Below are 21,465 nucleotides of genomic sequence, written 5' to 3'. Positions count from 1 at the left end.
AAAAAAGTTGCAACTGTTTTGTTGACATTCTGAATGCTTCTAAGTAAATACGGTTTTTTTATTAAAAAAAAATTGTACCAAGATAGAATCAGTTTTAAAAGCCCAAGGCTGCTTAGCAATAATCACATCATATTAATGCTTACTATGTTATAGAAAGTGGTGTTGTTCTTCTGATAGCAGCACTGATATTGTGATGGAATAATCCAAAATATATGTTGACTTTGAAACCTGTAGCAGTGTCTCAGGGATAAACTGCTGCGGCTAATGGCTGCCATACTGCCAGGGTGGGAACACAGCCTTTTAATGTTGCATTTGTGCTCTGTCCTTTTCTGCACGAGTCGTGACAGTACTTGTCCAGGAGCAGATGGCAATAGGTACAGATCCAGTTAGAGTAACTTGTAAGGTCTTGGAAATAGTAGTGAAGACATCTAGCTTTTAGAACATTCAAATGTGAACTTAATACATTTGAGCATATATTTTGCAGAATTTGATTGCTGTCTTAGTCTATTTTCTGCTTGGTAAATAATAAGCAGTAGGTGTATTTGGCTTATGGTTTTAGAAGCTTGGAAGTTCAAGTTTGAAGGGCCACCTGTCATAAGAGCTTTATCACAGCATGGCAAGCGAGTTTGAGAAATAGAAAACTGAACTGAATTCACCGTTTTTAAAATCAAGAATCAACTCTTCACATAACTAACCTACTGAGTTGTTACACATTATTGGGTTCATAAGAGCCATTTTCCATGACATAGAAGCAGTTCCAAAAGGAACTACTCTTTTTTTTTTTGGTAACAGGAATCAAACTCCAACCTTGCCTGTGCCAGGAAGGCATTATGCTGCTGAGCTATATCCCCAGCTCAGGAAGTATTCTTAGATGTGTTGGAATGGTAATGAAATGTCAACATGAGTTTTGAAGGAGACATTCAAATGAGAGCATTTGCACTTCAAGCTAGTAGCATATACTCTTTTTTTATATCCTGGAAGGAGTTGTCATTGCATTTTTTAAGTTAATTGTGCATCATCTTTGTGCAGCCTACTTTTCCCTGTATATCACAGATTACCTTCGCAATTGAGGTTTACTAATTAAATGTTAGGTGGCATCACTCGACTTCATTTTCTTCGGCGTGTGTCAATGAAGGGAAATGGGACAAGATATATTTGACTTCAATCAAACCAAAGATGGTGTGTGTAATAGTATATTTTTGATTGAGGTGTGTTTGCACCGTCATCATATTGACCAGAGTCAGATTCTTACTTGGCACATCTAGATGCTCCGTCTTTCTGTGACCTAGATAGAAAACATATGGAGGTTTCTGTGTATTTTTAGCACATGATAATCTTTCGGCCTAAAGGAAAGATACACAAAAAACTTTAAGTGAAAAGGTAATCTCTAGTTTTGATACTTTGATGAAGTGGTAGAGAAAGAAAATTATATTTTCTTTAGAAAATGTTAAAAATTCAATTTCTTCTGAACTCAATTTTTGTTACATTTGTTTAACTTTTAAATAGTGAATCATCTTTTAAAGACCTGCTTATCATTTATAGTAGACCTGATTATCATTTATTGCTAATCCCAGTGAAACTAGTTGGAAAATACCCCAAGCCAGGCCCCTGATGCAATAGTTGCGTAGTGTGAAATCATCTTTCTATGTTGCTAGCAGCAGTGTGCTTTTAAAATAAAAATTAAATCACATGGTTTTTTTTTTTTTTTTTTTTTTTTTTTTGCGGAACCAGGGATTGAACTCAGGCCCTTACGATTGCCAGGGAAGTGCTTATTCTACTGAGCCGTCTCCCCAGCCCCTAAATCACATTTCTTGTAGTCATGGTCCACAGCTTTTCTAGAACCCCTTGCTGAATGACTTTTCCACAGTTCTGTATTCAGTAAGGAGCACAGTGAGATAGCAGACTTCATTAACCAAAAAGATAGTATATATCAAAACTGATTGTGCATTGGTCTGGTCTCTGGGCATGTTTTCCCTAATCTACCCTACTACATGCATGTAGTTAAAAGAAAACCCAAGCTCATCATGTCTGCATTTTAGATTTAGTTAATTGTAAGTTATCTATATTAAAAGTAATTACAAAGATAATTTTAAAATATTTGCCTCTTTCAAAATTTTTTACAGTTATTTAACTATTTACAAAAATTCTGTGGTATGACTGACCATACTCTGTAAAATAGTAATTATCTTATTTGGAGTAACATTTAAATTCTAAATATTGAATTAAATGTTAAGACATTTTCTGAAGTTTAAGATAAGAGGATATTGAATTTTATGCCACAGTGTTTGCCTACATTGTGTATTTTAATTTCCCAACAACTCTGAAAAAGAAACAACCCCTTGTCATGAGAAGACTAAGACTAAGGGAAGTTGAATATATTGAACACTACAATTTGTACAGCTTCTAGTTGGAGTCAAGGTTTGTTCTGTCACACTTGATATCTCATGAGTCCATTCTATAAAGAGATTAATAAATATAGAAATGATTACTGTAAATTCTTGAATTTATTAACAAAGTTATATTAAAAGTTGTATATGTCGTTTCATTTCTAGGCAGTTATTTGGCAGAAAACTAGAGTATCTGACCACAGGATGGCTCTCATGTCAGTTCTGGGGACTGCTATTATGGGCAACTTGGCATCTTTTCAGTACCACTCAGAAGAATCTCAGGTACCCATGAAAATGTTCTGTCGTAATTTTGACTTGGTAATGATGTAATTAAAATATATCTCTTTTGGGAGGTTAGAATAAGAGGTTTTTTGTTTGTTTTACATTTTTATCAAAATATGTATATAAAGTAGGTAGGAAAGAAAGTAGATACAGTACTAACTTCCTTTCCCAGCCCCGCTTTTATCTTTTTTTTTTTGCTTAAATTGATTTTTTAAAAATAATTTTCAACTTAGAATTTTATCTTCCTTTACACTGTAAAGGTATTGAACTTGTTTATCTTTTCTTTCTTTTACTCATTGAGTAAATATACACTCAAACTTTCTTTTCTTGGTTTGGTGCTTTTTGACTCCCTGTAATGCTAAATGATACTTCCCTTGCTTGCTCTTTCCTATTTCAATTTTGTTGGCATCACAGTTACTTTTCACTCATTGCTGGGACAAAATACCCAACAGCCCAAATTAAGGAAGGAAAGGTTTATTTAGCTCACAGTTTGTGGAGGTTTCAGGCTATACTGGGCTGGCTCCCAGGCAGAGCGGCACATGACAGAGAGCAGCAGTTCACCGCAGAAAACAGGAAAGAGCAAAGGGGAGGGCAGCAGCTGCGGCTTCCAGCCAGCCTCTGTTCCCTCCTTACATTATAAACAAGCTACCCAGGGCTGGGGGTGTAGAACTCAACAGAGTGTCCATGCCCTTCTCTTGCACAGGATGAGGATGTTTACAAACTAAGAATTCTGGCTCTCTGCTGAGTCACTTAAACTTCTAAACTTCTCAAGTTGACACAATGTATCAATCAGTACAGTCATTAAGACATTTTTATTATCAATCTTAATTGCATATTTTAATATGTAATTTTGTTGCTGCAGTTGTTAACAACAATTTTAGGAGTGAACTCAAGACCTCATGTTCTACCACTGAGCTATATTTCTGGTCCTAGAAACATTTTTGTTTGTTGGTTGGTTTTGAGACAGGATCTTACTATGTACTTCAGGTTGGCTTTGAACTTGCTATATAGTCTAAGCTGGCCTCAAACTCATGGTAATGCCCCTGCCTCAGCCCCCCAGGGCTGTGATTAACAGGGCATGTGCCACTGTTTCCGACCCCATAGCCACTTTTAAGTCATTCATTTTTTGTCTGAATATTGATTCCAAAGGTTAAACACTTGCATGGAGTATACATTATTACATAGTTTTCCTTGCAGAGCCTAATATTGTGTTAGGATTATATTCTTCTCCAGATACCCAATATTATATATCTCTTGTTCCATTCATATAAATGAAAATTTTTCTATTGTCTTGATTAAACAGAATTCTTTCTTTTTTTTTTTTTTCAAAGTTTTATTGATAAACAGCAATGAGACAGTTTCAAATCAAATCGGAAGTACAGTTTTAACAAACAATACACTGCATATATTCTTCTTAGTGGTTAATTGCTGTACAAGATGCGGACTTGTGATCCTATTTACAAACACCATTAGAACAAATCATTCTATTCATTAAGAGAATGCAACTATATATCTATCCCAACCTCTTTGAATACACAGATACAGAATGGACATTCCTCGGTGTACCCCATTTTTTCTAAGTTCCGTTATTGAATATTATAGGTGTGTAAACTCAGCATAATATTCTAAAAGAGGGGCTGGTGAGATGGCTCAGTGGTCTAAAGCACCTACTTAGAACAAGCTTAGCAAAGCACAGGGACCACGGTTCAATCCCCCAGCACCACATGGCAGCCGGCCCCGCCCCCTGGTGGGCTGAGCTGGCCACACACACACACACACACACACACACACACACAAATAAATAAATTAAAAAAAAATATTCTAAAAGAGTCCAGTAGCCCATAATAGCATTGGGTCTTCTGTTTAACTGGCAATGTCAGAAATTATTGACCTGAGTCCCCCACAGCTCAACTTAACAGCATGGCTTCAGAATTCTTTCTTGTGTTAGCATCAGTCACCTAACATTTATCATTTTCCTTGCTTTACTCATGAACTACCTTAGAGGTTCTTGTTATTTCTGAGCTCCCAAAAGTTTTTCAAGTGAAATTTTCTTCCATCAAATCAGCAAAAATTCTTTTGGTGTTTCTTCTCTAGTTTGTAATCCTTTCCATTCCCTCTTCTTGTACTCCTTTCATCCTGAGATAGGCTTACGTCAGAACACTGGTTGGTTCCTTACTTTTTATGTCCCAAATCTGTGTTAGTAGTTAGTCCTTCTCAGTTTTTTGAAGGTACATCTTTAAATATCTTCCACAGAAAAGGGACAAACACAAGTTTTAATGTCTCAAAGTGACATTATTTTGCACTTTGTATGTTGATGGTATTATAGCCACAGAATTATAGATTGAAAATAGCTTTCCTTAGAACACTGAGGACATTGAGTCTTTGATCACCTGTTATTGACTGAAAGATTGATCATAGCGTTTTTTTCTAGATAGTAATTTTTTTCTATTCAGAAATTCTTTGTACCTTTCTTTCATGTTTGTGCTCAGATTTACAAAAAAATTGTTTAAGTGTGTGTCTGGTTGGTCATCGTTGTGCTCAGCATTAATGTGGACCTTGTGACTCTGAAGACTTTACTTTCTTATCCCTGGGTTATGTATTCCCATCCACTAACATTGTTTTTCTCCTCCGTCTCCTGTTCCTCTTACCCTTCCCCCTTCCCTTCTCCTCCCCCTTTTCTCCTCTTCCCCTCCCCTTCTCCTAATTAGGATCTTCTCTTTTGTCAAGCTATCCATCTTTTCTTTCTTCTGAAAGTTTTGGGAGATCTCACTGACTGTATCCTTTAATTCTTTTATTGAATTGTTTACTTTGAGAGTTAAGTTTAATTTCAAAGAACATTTTTATTTTGTTTTTATAATTTACGAATATAAAATCTTTCTAATGATACTAAGTTTGGGGTTTTTTAAATGTATTTAGTACATGGTATATAGGGTATCACTACACAGATCGAACTCGTAGCAGTCCTCCTGTTTTCAGCCTACCAAGCACTGGGATTACAAGTAAGCGCATGCCACCAGGCCCAATCTCAATTGCTGTCTCAGTGTGCCCCCAGGGTAGGGCTGGCATGGCACACCGGGGATTGAACCCCAATCCCTACATCTGCCTAAGTAGGTGCTTTAGTCCTCTGAGCTATCTGGCTTGCCCCAAGATACTAAGTTTCTGTTTTTAAAGTATTTCTTCCTTAAATAATCTTTTTCTCAGGTTTTGTTCTACTTATTTAAGAGGTCTGTTTTGCAGAATGTCGGATTACCCATGAATAGGAAATCAAATTGGATTTTGGTGACTGGGCTTGGTGACTGTAGCCTCTCCCTCAGTGTTGTGTAATCAAGATCCTTACCCTGTTCATAAATTCAGAAAGAATCCCAGTTGTCATAATAGGGTGAGTGTTTAGGGCTTAATCTGCATACCATACATATCCTTACTGCTCTGGTTTGTAAGAAACCAATTATATCTCTCTCCTTCCATCCATCTTTCTCTTTCTTTTCTTTCCTTTAGCACGAAATTAGTTGAATTAGAGTTAAGACACACTTGTCATTATTCAGTTTCTTTAGAGAAAAGGGCTTTTGTTTGGCTGGCTGCTACCTTTAAGCCTGCAGTATCTCTGGAATTCTACTTTTTATAGTAGTTGATTCAGGATGCTAAAGGTGCATCTAAATTCCTGCTAGATTCTTTGTAGCTTCATAGGACTCTGTTGCCTGTGTGTCTTTATGCTTGAGATACACTGGCTGTACTAATTGGGTCTACAGATTAGTAGTGTGGGCATCAAATGGAAGCTTATTAGGAACAAACAGTCTTGGGCTCTACCTCAGATCTGCTGAATCAGAACCTTCATTTTTACAAGGTCCTTAGGTGCACCATTCATGAATGGAAAGCAGTAATTTAGACCTTGGTCAGTTACAATTCTGTGTGTGGAAAGAACTATCACAGGAATCAGTTCTGCAGTTGGGAATCTTTTTTTTTTTTTTTTTTTTGTCTTTTTTGAGATAAGTTACCAGATCTGACCTTGCCCATTTATTTGTAGATTTCCTTTTGAGACAGAAATCATATAAAGATGCTCAGTACTCTGTCAGATCAGAATTACTGCTGTACCTTCATGTGTTATTTTTGCATGGAGGAATGAAAGGAGTTGGGAAGGCATGTGTTAGTGTTCCACTTACATGGCACTGAAAGTTTGGGTGTCTGGTCAAAGCGATCATATTAGCACATCCCTCTTCTGCTCTTACACTATGTGGCTAAGCAGATGTGTTTGTATTGCCACTGGCTACCCATTACCACTCCATTTCCTTTATTTTCATACTCTTTTCTCCTATAACATATCCTATGTCTGAATTTTTTTGATTTACCTCTTGTCTTTGGCCAAAGGCAATCCTACATTGTTTTCTAGCTGTTTTCTCTTACCCTGCATCTGGGGTACATATATTTCACTTGTGGAACTTGTCCACCAAAGCCTGCACTGGCATGACCGATCCATTAGCTAATATGAACTTTAAGTGTAGAGAATCTTTGTATATCTCTCCCTTACTGTGACAGTCTGTTTCATCTGTAGGGACCCATGTAGAAGAACATCTTTATTATGAATGATGGTCTCAGTTGAGTCACTAATGTGGCAGTTTTTGTTAGGTATTTTTCAAATGTAGCTTTTTTGACCTGATGGAGCTCCTTTAACCTCCATCTTTTTTTTATCTCTGCATCATTACTCCATGCTAACTTGTACATGAACTCCTCGTACTGCCTGATTTTTAACTCCTAAACCATGTATATGTTTTTAGGATTCAGAATTTATTTCTTTTTATATTCTTCCCTAAACTTACTTTGCAGCTCCTTATTTTAATTTGTTCACAGCCATACCTTTCTTCTACTCCACTGCTCTGAAACTTGTCAAATTTAGTGCATTTTGATACAAAAGTTTTTGTCCTAGTCATTTATTTGGTATTTGATGGGCAAGAAAATTGTTAAGTGTCAGTTGCCTTGTGACTTGTTACCCTTTCCAGCCAAAACAGTTTGTTGGGTACGCATTGTGCCTTCCAGAACCAATTAGCAATAAGTACAAAGGTAAGCCTATACTAAGTTCTTGGTTCTTTCCATATTGCTCTATCATTCCTGCTTTTCAGAGAGAAAATTCTTTTATTCTCCACTATTTTATATGCTTTGAAATTTTAATTTTTGAAATTATTTTGAATGCATATATGCTTTTGTTGTTTTGTTTCCTCTCCCCACTTACCTCTCCTATTCCATAGTTTGGCAGATATTCTTCTCTCCATCCCTGATTCAAAACCAGGTGCTATATTGCAGTTGATGCCTCAGCCTGCCAAGATTTTACAGACTTGTTTTCCAAGCCAGCTTGGCTTAGTTTTGTTCTTCGTTTTGGAGTTGTTTCTGTTCTTTCCTGTGACCCTGGAAAGTATCTCCAGACAGTGACCACACAGCATTTTAAAGTTTTGTTTATGTTTTTCAAGAATGGTGGCATATCAGCTTCCTATATCAAACAGAAATACTAATTTTAATCCCCTACATTCCACAGAGTGTTTTCTTTCCTTATTTTCTTGCCAGAATTTAATTTCCAAAAGACCTTGTGTGTGATAGTATAGCATATAGGACTTTTATCTTAAACCATCACTCCCTTTTATGTGTTTCACATCCACAAGTCATTGTTTGTCTTACTTTTATATGTTAGGTAGGACTCTTAAAATTACTTTAGAATTTGATTTTATCACCTGTGTGTAGTTTGTACTTCGAGTAGAAGACAAGGGAATTTTCACATGAACTTGCTTCACTCTTGTTACCAGGATATTTAGGTTATTTAGAAATGTAACTCTATGCTGTTATGATGGGTTTTATGGCTGAAGGAGGAGAAAGATGAGTGTTTGGAGTCCAGTTAAGGTTATATAACAACATAATGATGGCAAAAAGGAGGCGGGTTTGACAGACTATAAACAGCAGGATTCTGTCATATTAAAGGAAGACAGGATGAGCCAGTTGAACAGCAGAGTAGAAGTGGAGTGACATATTCTGTGAAGCTTTGAGCTTGAGACTATTTTTGTGACAGTTGCAGATTTGAGAGTGAGAGAAATAGAAACTATAGTATCTATGTCTGAGCATCATTTTATATGACTGTTTATTAAAACTATAGTAGTGAATGAAATTATTCATAGTAATTGGAGAGAAAGAAGAAAGGGACAAATGATGGAATTCACAGGGACCATGATCATTTATAGAGCTAAGGAAAGGAGAGAAGCCAGTCAGTGAGGAAGTGTAAAGGAAGCAGAAAGACCAAGACAACGTTGAAACAGATTCATATGTTAGAGTGCTTCCCCAAGGAGGGAGTTACCTTTGATGGCAGGGGCTACAGAAAGTCAAATGAGATCACTGGAGTCGGTCATTAAAGAAGAAGCCAACTTAAAAGTGTGGTTGAAGAGAAAGGAATTTGATTGTACTTTGCCTTCAGTTTCTACTTTCATTCCTAGGTTGAGGTCCAGAATCATGTAAAGGCCTGTCTCATTTTTATTTTGTTGCACTTGATTTGGTCTTTTATATTTTACTTATAAGAACTTTTATTTTACTTTCTATAAAATTTAAATATAGCTTGTTAAGATTATCTTAGATCATTTTAAAGCTCAATATCTGAAAGTATTGTACAGTGTAACATGCTGTAATTATGAGGTAGTGTGAAAGGAAGCCACTAACTAGTTACTTTAGTCTTAACCCTTCAGATTAGAGAGCAGATTTTTTTTTTTAATTTGCACAAGCAATAAGTGTTTCAGAACTTAAAAAGTCTTTCCTTGATGCCCAGCAGGTGTTCTAAGAAGGATCTCATGTTACCTGGTAAATGATATAACCATTTATAAATGCTGTGAAGTTTTACAGTTAATTAAGTGGTATCATTTTGTAATGGATTATCCAGATTTATTAATTTATTTTTTCTAATTGGCACAATTTGGCGCTGTGACAATAATGCACTTAGTGTTCTAAAACTGGTAATGCGTCTCTTTAAACACTTATTTCCAAGAGGAGGGAAGTAAGAGAGGTGGTAGCCTACAGGCTTATACTGGTAAGGAGCCTGCTAGCTCCTGGTCAGCTAAAAATAGCACTCCACTGACATACTTGCCTTCTTTAACCTAAGCTAAAATGTGACCATTGGTGTTTCTTAGCCGATTAATAACACATTGAATTCCAGTTGTTTGCAATAAGAGATATAGGCCTCTATTAACTTGACCAAAATCACATAGCTAGTAGTTGAGCTGGGATTCATACCCTGGCAGTCTAGCTTGACCTGTATTTCTAACATTCTGTATAGGGTCTTTAGCTATGTTAATTGCCAAAGGGTAGAAGTTAGGAACATGTTCTATGCCGTATACCCCTAACACTCTCTGTGCCTTTTCTTGTATCATTCATTTTTCCTTCTCTTTCATACATTTATAGAATAAAGACAACTTGTAAATAGTGAGTAACATTTTTGTAGAAAATATCTTTAAGGGGCCGGGGAGATGGCTCATTAGGATAAGCAAATCTGAGTTCAATCCCCGGTTCCGCAAAAAAAAAAAAAAAAGAAAAGAAAATATCTTTAAGCAAAAATGAAGGTGAAGTACAATGGATGTCCTAAGGAAGTCAATTCAAAGAATAAAAGACATTTTTTAAAACTCAGAAATGCAGACCCAATAAGATTAGCTTTATAGTATACTGAAAGATATATAGCAACTTCTTTATAGTTAAAAGAAACAAAAATAGAAAGAAAGCACAGTGAGGGAAAGAAAATAAAGTAAAACTTAGTAGAGAGTGAGTAGGGTATGTCCTAGGCCAGTTAATTTTTTTTTTTTTTTTTCCGGAATCGGGGCTTGAAATCAGGACCTTGCGCTTGCCAGGCAAGTGCTTATTCTACTGATCCATCTCCCCGGCCCCTATGCCAGTTAAATATTTAAAGGTATGATTTTATAAATGTGCCCTTTTCCTTAAGAGTTATATATGCCTGTTTGGTTTTCTTCAAGGTTAATTCTTGGGATATGAAGTGACTAGCTCTTAAGTTAAAAATTTATTTTTTAACTTTTAAAAATCTTTTAATGTGTTGTCTATAGCCAGACCCTGATGAGGATATTGGATACTCTGTGACTATCTATTATAATTACAGATTTATCTAAGTGGATTCTTTCCAAAGCTTGATGCAGACCACTCTAGTACAAGTCTTTCAACTCCAGAGAGGAGTTTCATTTTTATAAATAATCGACTCATCCATCAGAAAGACATATTAAAGGTAATACTTTTAGAAAAAAGTTTCACTTTGGTCAGAAATTTTAAACCAGCTCTGTTATTTGTCAGTATGTTTTAAAAATGGCTACTAGAATGTATTCCAAAATTATGCAAAGGCAGTAAACAGATAATCATATATTAAGCATGGTGCTGGTTATTATTTATGTAATGTGTTTCATTTACTCTTTTCAACAGACATGATACATAATTTTCCCCATTTATAATGAGGAAACAAATGTTAAATGATTTACTTAAGAACGTAGCTAGAAAGTAGCAGTTTTGATTTGAACTCTGAACCTCAAACCTTCTGTGCTACTATGATTTTTAGCCTTGAAGACAGCTGCATTGCATGCCTGTGCTTCTTAGGGTGCTTTCCATGTGTTCAGGCCCCAACAGGACTGCTTCCATTGCTGACATATTGGTTCCCTGCTGGGTGGTTGCAGCTATTTCAGGTTTCACTTGAATCTGCTGCTTTTGGTGGTATTTTAAGGTTGGCAGTACTGTATTAAATGGTGCTCTTGTGTTTTGTTCATTACATATTTTTGTAGTTAATCCGACATTATTACAATCTGAAGTGCCTAAAGGAATCTACTCGTTTGTATCCCATTTTCTTCCTGAAAATTGATGTTCCTACAACTGATGTGGATGTAAATTTAACACCAGATAAAAGTCAAGTATTATTACAAAATAAGGTACCTTTTTCAGATAATTTTTGTATTCATGCTCTATAAATGTATACAGCCTGCTTTCATATAAAAAATTTGCTATATTTTTAATTTTGTCTGTTATTTTCATAATATCTCTTAATATTTGTTAATTTATATTTTTTAAGGAATCTGTTTTAATTGCTCTTGAAGATATGATGACAACTTGTTATGGACCACTACCTAGTACAAACTGTTACGAAAATAATAAAACAGACGTTTCCTCAATCAACATGGTTGTTAGTAAAACAGCAGAAACAGATGTGCCTTTTAATAAACTGGAATCATCTGGAAACAATTACCCAAATGTTGCTACTTCAGTCTCTCTTTTCCAAAGTGATGTACATAATGATGAAGCAGGAGAAAACAATAATTATTTAAATCAGCAGACAAGTATTGATGAACATTGTGATAATCATTTCCGTGAAAAGTGTAAGGTCCATAAGGACACTAGAGATACATGTGAACAAATCCCAGTAAATACCTCACCATCAGAAGATGTCCAGAGTGAATGTCGTGAAACTTTTGTAAGTTCTGTTGAGCAGGCCCAGTTAGAAAATGGTGGTGAAGGCCTTATAGATGAGAAGAGGGCAAATGGAGAAACAGCAGTTCCTGTGAAGTCTTTAGAAATTTGTGCAGATGACTGGAGCAAGGGAAATGCGCTGAAGAATTCAGTGGGAGAGAATATTGAGCCCGTGAAAATTTTAGTGCCCCAGGAAAGTTTGGCACATAAAGTGAGCAAGCATAATCGTGCAGGCCATGAACAAGAAAATCTCAGTGATGGCCCCAGTAACAGAAAATCAAATGTGGTAGATGACAAGTCTGGACAGCTAACAGCCTATGATTTAATTAGCAGTCGAGTAATCAAGAAACCCCTGTCTGCAAGCGCCCTTTTCATTCGGGAACATCGTGCTCAGTTTCTGACAGAAAATCCCAAGACTAGTGTAGAAGCTGCAGCCATCCACATTGAAGAGCTGTGGAAGACATTGAGTGGGGAGGAAAAGCTCAAGTAAGTTTCCAGAGCTTGCATGCAGCCTGACTGCTCAGCTCTTTCCAGTCTATATGACTCACTGGTTTAAAAGAGTTTTTAAAAATGTCTTATTTATAGAAAAGCAGAATGGAAAATGCCTCTTGGGTGGGCTAGAGTATCTTTTTTGGTATCTTTTTTTAAATTTAGGGGCTTTGGGGGGATAATTTTTTGTTTTAAAACAGATTTTCTCTGTGTAACTCTCAACTGCTTTCTGATGTGTTAATTTGTTTTTAAAGGTATCCATTAGTTTCACTTTGAAAACACTTTCTTTTTTAAAAAATGTAGTTTCTAGGGCAGGGCATTTTTTAAAAAGCATTGCACTAGAGGAGTTAAAACAGTGGTGTTTCTGTCTTGACTATGCCCTTTAAAAAGTTAGTCTCTAGGGCTGGTGAGATGGCTCAGTGGTCTAAAGCACCTACTTAGAACAAGCTTAGCAAAGCACAGGGACCGCAGTTCAATCCCCCAGCACCACATGCCAGCCAGCCCGCCCCCTGGTGGGCTGAGCTGGCCACACACACACACACACACACAAATAAATAAAATTTAAAAAAAAAGTCTCTAAAATGTTTGACACAATACAAAGAATTGTGCCACTGTGCCAGGATCCTTGTAGTGCTATTAATACCATTCCTTTTCAGTGTAACTCAAGGTTTGCTTCTGTGATGTGTTATTTTTTTATTGGTGACTGGGTACTTGAGAGATGTAAATAGTAGTTGCTTTATGCCTGATTAAAATATTATCTAAATAAATATTCCAAAATAATACAGTATGTCTAATTGACTTAGGAGGCCAAGCACAGACAGCAGTGTCTTGCACGTGCTTGCTTCAGCAGCACATGTACTAAATTACGTCTTGTGTGCTCTAGACCACCAAAAAATAGAACAAAATTATACCCCACTGTGTTAACTGATGTGTCTCGGGCTTTGTCAAATATTTGGGGGTGGTGGGGAAGCCCTTTTTAAATGTAGTCCATTACATAAAATGATATTTGGTGATAAACTAGATGGATATTGTGAGGTTTTTCTCCCCATTAACTCATTAAGCATTATAAAAACAATTATCAGTTCAAAAATAATAAAGACCACTATTAACATGAATATGGAGCTTCTATAAATTAACTTTTTTGGCCTCTTTTTAAAATTTTCTTGTAAGGGGAGATGAAGGCTGTGTTTTGTCCTTTTTCAAAAGTACAATGGACCCATCACCCTATTTCCTTAGCTGTCAATCTCAGGGCAGTTCTGCTTCATGCAAACCTTTTCTTACTTTACCTCCACCCTTCATATTGTTCTGAAGCAAATCCTAAACATGATGTCACCTTTTTTAGGAAAGCTTAATTGTATATCTGAAATGTGTAAGACATTCATACTTTAAGCAACAGAATAATACATTTGTCTTTTTTAAAAAAGCATAAAATTCTCATTTTTTCCAAGATGATTATATTGTATATTGCTATCTTCAAAGTAGTTGTTAGGTTACAAGCTACAGGCATGAAAATTGATCAGACAATATAAGTACTAACTGTTCCTTTCAATGAACTAATACAAATTAGTAGTATAATTATCAATCGTGTGTGTGTGTACATACACATATTTTTTTTTTCTTTTCCCTTTTCTACTTTTCTCCTTTGCCACATCCCAGTTGTTTATGCCTTTTGATCAGTGTCTTTCCCTTTCACAATGTCTGTTGTAGATTTTGGGTTTTAGTTACTCTTTCAATTTCTTACACTAGGGAGACAATATAGTGTTTACACTTGCAAGTGTGATTTATTTCATTTAAGAGTATGTTGTCTAGTTGTATCCATTTACATATAAAAACCTCAAGTTTATCCTTTATAGCTGAGGGGTACTCCATTGTATAAAAGGGCTACTTCTTTTTTTATTCCTCACTTGATGGGCAATTGGGTGGTTGCCAAGATTTATCTATTACAAATTGTGCTGCTATAAACATAGGTGCACATATATTGCTGTGTTTTTAGTTCTTGTGGGAAGATACCCAGAAGGGGAATAGTTGGGTCAAATGGGACCTCTAATCCTAGTTTTTTTGAGGAATCGCCACAGTGATTTCCATAGTGGTTACACCAGTCTACATTCCCACCAATAGCAGAGAAAGGTTCCTTTCCCCTACAGCCCTGTCAGCATTTGTTATTGGTTGATTTCTTGATGATAGCCATTCTTTCTGCAGTGAGATGGAATCTCAGTGTTGTTTAAATTTGCATTTCTCAAATGACCAGTGATATTGAAAATTTTTTCATATAGTTATTTGCCATTTATATTTCTTTGTCTGAGAAGTACGTATTCACTTCTAATACCTATTTTTGTATTCAATCTTTGAATTTGGAGGTTCGTTATATGTTCTAGATAGAAGTCCTTTATTTTTCTCAATTTGTGGGTTTTCTTTTCATTCTTTTCATGATTTCTTTTGAAGTACAAAGACTTTTAAGATGAAGATCCCAGTTGATGATTCTTTGAAGTATTTCCCATGAAGTTTTGGTTTTGCTCATGAACTTGCCTACCCCTATATCATATTCAAATTTCTACCCACTTTCTCTTCCAGTACATTTGTTGTTTGTTTGAATACTTAGATCTTTGTTGACTTTAGTTTAGTGCCTGATGATAAACATAGGTCTAGTTTTAGTTTTCAAAACTAGTTTTGAATTCTAAAACTAGTTTTCAAAACATATGGAAAGCCAGTTTTTCTAGCACCATTTATTAAAGAGGCTATGTTTCTTCCAGTGAACATGTTTGGCCCCTTTGTTAAAGCTAAGGTGGCTGATTGTCTTTTTAGTTGTGTCTGCATCCTCTAATCTGTTCCATTGATCCTCAGGTCTGTTTTTTGTTTGTTTTGTTTTTTTTTTTTTCAGTACCATTCTGGGTTTATCACAGTAACTTTGAAGTGTAGTTGCAAGTCAGGGATTGTGATGGCTCCTGCCTTTCCTTTCTAACCCAGGATTGCCTTTGCTATTCTAGGTCTCTTCTGGTTCCAGATGAATTTTAGAAATGTTTTAGGTAGATCTGTGAGGTATGCTAATGGTATTTTGATGGACATTGCAGTAAATCTGTAATGTTGGGAATTTTACAAATTTTGGGAATTTTTATGAGCAAGGGATATCTTTGCATTTTCTGGTATCCTTCAGTCTTCCTTTTCAGAGTATTGTAATGTTTAATATATAGATCTTTTATTTCCTTTGTTAGGTAGATTCCTAAGTATTTCATTTTTTGGATGCTATTGTGATGGATATAGTTTCCTTAACCTCTTTCTCAATGAGTTTTTATTTTTTTATTAATGAGTTTGTTTTTTGTGCACAGGAATGCTATTGATTTTTAAATATTGGCTTTGCATCCAGTATGCTACTGAATTTGCTCAAGAAATTCTTTTTTTTTTTTTTTTTGGCGGAACCGGGGATTGAACTCAGCCCCTTGCACTTACCAGGGAAGCACTTATTCCACTGAGCCATCTCCCCAGCCCCAAGAAATTCTTAATATATTAAACATCTGCTGTTTAGATTGCTGATTATTTCATAAATGTTAGAGTTCTAGAAGTTTATTTTGAAGCCATCATGCAAAGTTTTACAGTTATGTTTGTTTCTAGTTTTACCTAATGACACAGCAGTGAGTGTATTAAAGATAAGTGACTGGGAGGGAGTGGCACACAGTGTAATCCCAGCTACTCAGCATGCTGAGGCAGAAGGATGGCAAGTTTGAGATCCTGTTTCAAAAAATAAAATGGGGTGGGCGTGCAGGCGGCGCTTCCTCCTGGGCCAGTCGGGTTGGGGCGCGCCGGGTCTGGCCTGTCCAGTAGGCCACCATGTTGAAGGTGTCCTTCAAGATCACGCTGATGTGGGACCCGCGGCTGCCGTACAAAGTACTGAGTGTTCCTGAAAGTACACCTTTCACAGCAGTCTTAAAAGTTTGCTGCAGAAGAATTTAAAGTGCCTGCAGCAACAAGTGCAATTATTACCAATGATGGAATAGGAATAAATCCTGCACAGACTGCTGGAAATGTTTTTCTGAAGCATGGTTCAGAACTGCGAATTATCCCTAGAGATCGTGTTGGAAATTGCTAATATCTACTGGGAACATATGATAACCTTTCAGAATAAAAATTGCTATTTTAGTGAAAACAGGCTTTTAGCACATAATGAAGACACCCAAGAGTCAAGGAAACAATGAGTGGTGGCTCTTGTCCCTTCTTGTTTTTGTGTTCTTCATGCCAAGAGGAAGAGCCTATGCATGAACAGTGCCACTGCCATGGAAAGTCATGCTGTGGTGACTGCCACTTCACCAGTAGGGAGTTCATTGGTGGCACATGGATCATGCAACTATTTTTTTACCCGAAAAATAGTTCTGATGATTTTGTGTGAGTACATTTGGAAAATTAAAATTTCCTAAATGTTATGTAATTGTCTCTGAGTTAAAAATGTACAAAGATTGATTATGGATCATAGATGGCAGTTTGCTTGATAGAATGTTATAGACTCATTTATAGATTCTTAAATATACATTTTGTGCTAAGTATAATAGACCTACCAATGAATATTTAACTGTTTTTGTCATGTGCAGCTTAAGTTTTCAAGCTTAATAAGTCATATAAGTTTTAATTAAATATCAAAGAACCAGAAATTTAATTTCTTGATCTGACCATTATGTGCGTACGCTGATGTCACACACCAAAGTTGTTAGCGGTGTTAATTGCCATGGTTGGAGCTGACAGCACAGTAGAGGCATCTTTTCCTAGGCTATGCATTTCTTTAGGGTTATATGTCTTCATCACTTTCTTAATTCAATATTTTTTACGACAACCCTCAATGACTCTTTTTGAAAATACTATTTCTGAGTATCATTCTGAAAGAATGTTGCTACAGGGAATATCTGAAGTTCACCATGAAGCTTGAAGAAGTAGTGATCAGAAATCCTGATGAGTTACATTTATTGAAGACGTAACTTTTGGGGAAGTGCTAACATTAATCACTCAAGTACATAACCAGCAAAGATGGGGGATGACCAGGCTGTGGCAAAGAGGAATGAGTGGCAGGGATTATAGTAATGGCAATGGGAAACTGTACAAAATGTCACAGAATGCCAGTGGGTCAGACAGAACTGTGGAGAACGTTAGATAAATTGAAATGGAAAGCAAAGTACTTGATAATGTCTTAGAAAGCAAAGGATATATCTTGTCCACCCACACACCAGAAAGTGCCCGTTATGAGTATTCAAAAAGTCTGTCCATAACAAAGTATTTTATTTCTGCTTACAGGGAAAATCAGTGTCGGGCACTATTGAAAGCTGTGCTGATAGGTCATGGTGCTTCAGAAGTGCTGCCTGACCTGCTGTGCTATAAAAGGGTCAGTCTAGAGCTGGGGTCTTGTCTGTCTGGTTGTTCTTAGAGCTGGAAGTATACATGGTCAGTAAATGGCTCATAGTTTATTCATGAGTAAACCTTCTCTAAGACCAATAGTTTTCTTAGCACATTTCAGTGTCCCTGTTACAGACCCAGGTTCACTTAGAGCAAAAGTACAGGACCATCCGCATCTCAAGGGTAACATCGGTACTTGAAATTAACAGGTATTTTTCACAAGCATGAAAAAATTGCAAGATTTTCAGTTATCAAAAGGAAGTTTTGCTAAAGAATAAATGTACTATATGTTTGGAATTTTTGATAAAATCTGATACACAAAGGCTGTTATTAGGCCTCAGTTGACCAGCTAGTTTCAAATTCCCAGTCTGAATTTTTTGGCTTAACTTTTTTTTCTGTTCTTTTATCACAAAAATCTACCTGCTGTTTTCATAGATAAGTTTATGGTGTCTAGTGCCATAAAATGATTTAATACTTTGGTTCTTTTGAAAATTAGGCTGGAGTTCTTTTTTTTTTTTTTTTAATTTTTTGCAGTACTGGGGATTGAATGCAGGACCCAACGCTTGTTAGGCAAGTGTTTATTCTACTGAGCTATCTCCCTGGCCCTGAAGTTCTTAAACAACTAGATTTTTAAAAATTTTTGTTTAACAACTAGATTATATTGTTAAATGTGGTCTATAAATTCTATATGCAAAATGCTTTGAAATACTTGAAATGTATTACTTGCCCATAATTACTTATGAAAATACATTTTGTTACACTGTAAAAAAAAATAAAATAAAAAATAAAAAAATAAAATAAAATGGGCTGAAATATAGCTCAGTGGTAGAACACTTGTCATTATAGCATGTGCAAGGCCCTGCATTCAACCCCAGTGCAAAAAACTGGGAGTGCTAAGTGGACTTTATTATTGAAGCATGACATGGTACCTTGTGTGTATATAGGAGGATGTATTCTTTGTACTGGGGGGAAATGTTGAGTGGGCTTAACTTTTAAATATAGTACCCACTAAAGTTGAATTGCATTGACTAGAGAGAGGTGACAGATTGAGAATTGTCTTGAGAGTAGAAATGAAGTATAGGTGTTTTTAATTCTCCTGGAAGTAGAAATAGGACTATAATAGTTTAAGATGAAACTGTTCCTGTTTGTTCTTGTCACCTTAAACAGCCAATATTACTGCAGTTGCCTGTTGGAGAATATCAGTGATGTTTCTTCTTGTGGATCCCAAATTACTAGATTACTAGGATTATGGTTAATAGTCCTTATCTAATTGTTTATGGCCAGGTAGATGCTACATGTAGCTTCTGACAAGGGTCATTCTTTGTCAACATTTGATAAAAATAGATGGGCAGTCTCTCATGGACTGTTATGACAGTTAAATAAAACATTGATAAAATAAATCAAAGAGACAAAAAATTATTGCTTACGATGTGAAAATTACCAGTTTTTAATCTTTGAAAGTGAATTTTTCTGCTGTGAATGACATTTTTCACTTGCTGTGTCAAAATTCAATTTCGTTTGGACTCTGGAAATGAAAATTTAAGTATCTTGGAATCAGAGGTCTAGTTATATGGTACAAAATGCTATTTTATAGTCTTTAAAAACCCAACAATTGTGGTGAACCCATGATGCAGTCACAGCCAACTGTTTGTATCTTTGAAAGCTCTCAAAGTTTCACCATCACTGGCCTAAGGTCCTTGGACTATGATCAGCTGAGTGTAAAATCATAAATGAGAGGCTAAAAGAAAGATGGTATCTCACCCACTTCTCTTCTGGACTTTTTCCTGGAAGTTTTATTATGATCCTAAATTCTGTGAGGAGTATACAGCATCTGAGAGTAATCTCTCCTGCAGTTCTTCATTCCATCTTTCCTTTTCTTCCTTTCTGTCCTTTCTTCCTGTTTTTCTCTCTTCTTCCTTTGCTCCTTTCCATTCCCTTTCTTCAATAAGGTTTTGATTAAAGATTTTGTGTCTATAAGGCCCCGAGTACTCACTTTAGTTATAAGGGACTTTGCCTACACTTTCCCTAAGTGTAAATGGTACATTCTACTGAGGAGGACATATTTAGAAAACTAGTAATTATAGACTGTAGTGAGTTTTAAGGTAAAGAAAATAGTTGCGAGAACAATTAGCATTTGGGCTTCATTTCATCTATGGGGCCAGAAATTGTTTCCCTGAGTGGAAACTAACCGAGGTTTTAAGTAATTGTCAAGCTGGAGGGAACATGGTGTTATTCTGGAATTGAAAAACACGTGCTGTAGGAACAGCATGTGAAAGTATATGGTAAGAAAAAAAGACGGAGAGATAAGGGCCATATCATGGAAAGTTGTTAAACTTTTGCTGAGTTTAGGACAGACTTTGGAATGGAAGAGATACTTGGATTTTGGGGGCTTTCTTAATTTCTTTTTCCACCCTTGTTTTCTTAAACTTTCTCCATTGGATGACAATCCATGTGTGGGCCCGTGCCCTGCCACTGAGGTCTCAAGTCAGTTGGTGTTAATTTGAGGTTTTACTTGCAGTAGCAATAAATATATTTCTTCTTAAAATAACCAAAAGTATTGTTACAATTGCAATATTACTGAAAATGTGAAATAAAATTTATAATTAAATGTAATCTTGGGAATGTGTTTTGAGTTGATTGCTGGTCAAGTCAGGAAGAATATTTTCCGTTAAAGCTGCTGAATCTCATAATGACATTGATACAATGGTAGCAGCTGTTTTCACTTAACATTTACCTAATATTCCTTTGGTCATAAATTTTTTTTTATGTCCCAAGGAACTAATTAAATTGACCTCTTGAGTAAATCAGAAGATTAATACCATATGTGAAAATTTTCACATTATAATTAATTACAAATGGTAACCTTTGTCTTGAACTCATTTTCCACCACACAGGAAAAATACTGAATTTTGAATGTCCAAGAACTAAAAATACTTATTTGAAAATCATGTGTTTTGTATAAGTAATTCAGAACTTCAGCTTCTAAGTATAAATGAGAGATTTTAAGAAGTGTGAGTCTTGCATGTAAAGTAACCCAAGAAGCCATTTGTTATTTAGTTTACAGTGAAGCCAGGTTTTATTCAAGTAATCTTCAGTAAACATGGATGGTACCACAGGTAAACGTATATACTGTGTCATGGTCTCTTGTCTCTGTCTCACCTTTACCATTTATATGATAGTTAATACCATCTTTTTTAAAAATTGAAACTATTTTCATGAATTATGAACTGAGAATAGGATAATACTCTTCTGACATTCTGTGAAATTCTTCATATAAATGTATCAATATCTAGTCATTTGTTCAGCAGCCAAACATTTGATTTTTTTTTTTTTTTCTTAGAAAACTGTGGACCTGGGCCAGGGATATAGCTCAGCAACATAAGCGCCTGCCTGGCAAGTACAAGGTCCTGAGTTTGATCCCTGGTATCACCACAAAAAAAAGTTTGGGCCGGAGAGATAGCTCAGTAGA

General features: G+C 35.9%; 1 protein-coding gene and 1 pseudogene across 1 annotated transcript in view; both read left to right on the top strand.

The window, feature by feature from the left end:
• Positions 1 to 21,465, top strand: part of Pms1 (PMS1 homolog 1, mismatch repair system component) — a 97,301-nt gene that overhangs the window by 52,126 nt on the left and 23,710 nt on the right. The window contains exons 6-9 of the mRNA XM_004628622.3: positions 2,553 to 2,669; positions 10,792 to 10,914; positions 11,459 to 11,602; positions 11,743 to 12,623. Coding sequence (XP_004628679.1) covers positions 2,553 to 2,669; positions 10,792 to 10,914; positions 11,459 to 11,602; positions 11,743 to 12,623 — 1,265 coding nt within the window. The remainder of the gene's footprint in view (positions 1 to 2,552; positions 2,670 to 10,791; positions 10,915 to 11,458; positions 11,603 to 11,742; positions 12,624 to 21,465) is intronic.
• LOC101584506 lies at positions 16,449 to 16,975 on the top strand (annotated as a pseudogene).

Source organism: Octodon degus, unplaced genomic scaffold (genome assembly GCF_000260255.1).
Source record: "Octodon degus isolate 3935 unplaced genomic scaffold, OctDeg1.0 scaffold00025, whole genome shotgun sequence".
NCBI lineage: Eukaryota > Metazoa > Chordata > Mammalia > Rodentia > Octodontidae > Octodon > Octodon degus.
Note: the sequence above shows the minus strand (reverse complement) of the source record. Positions and strands in the feature narration are given on the sequence as shown.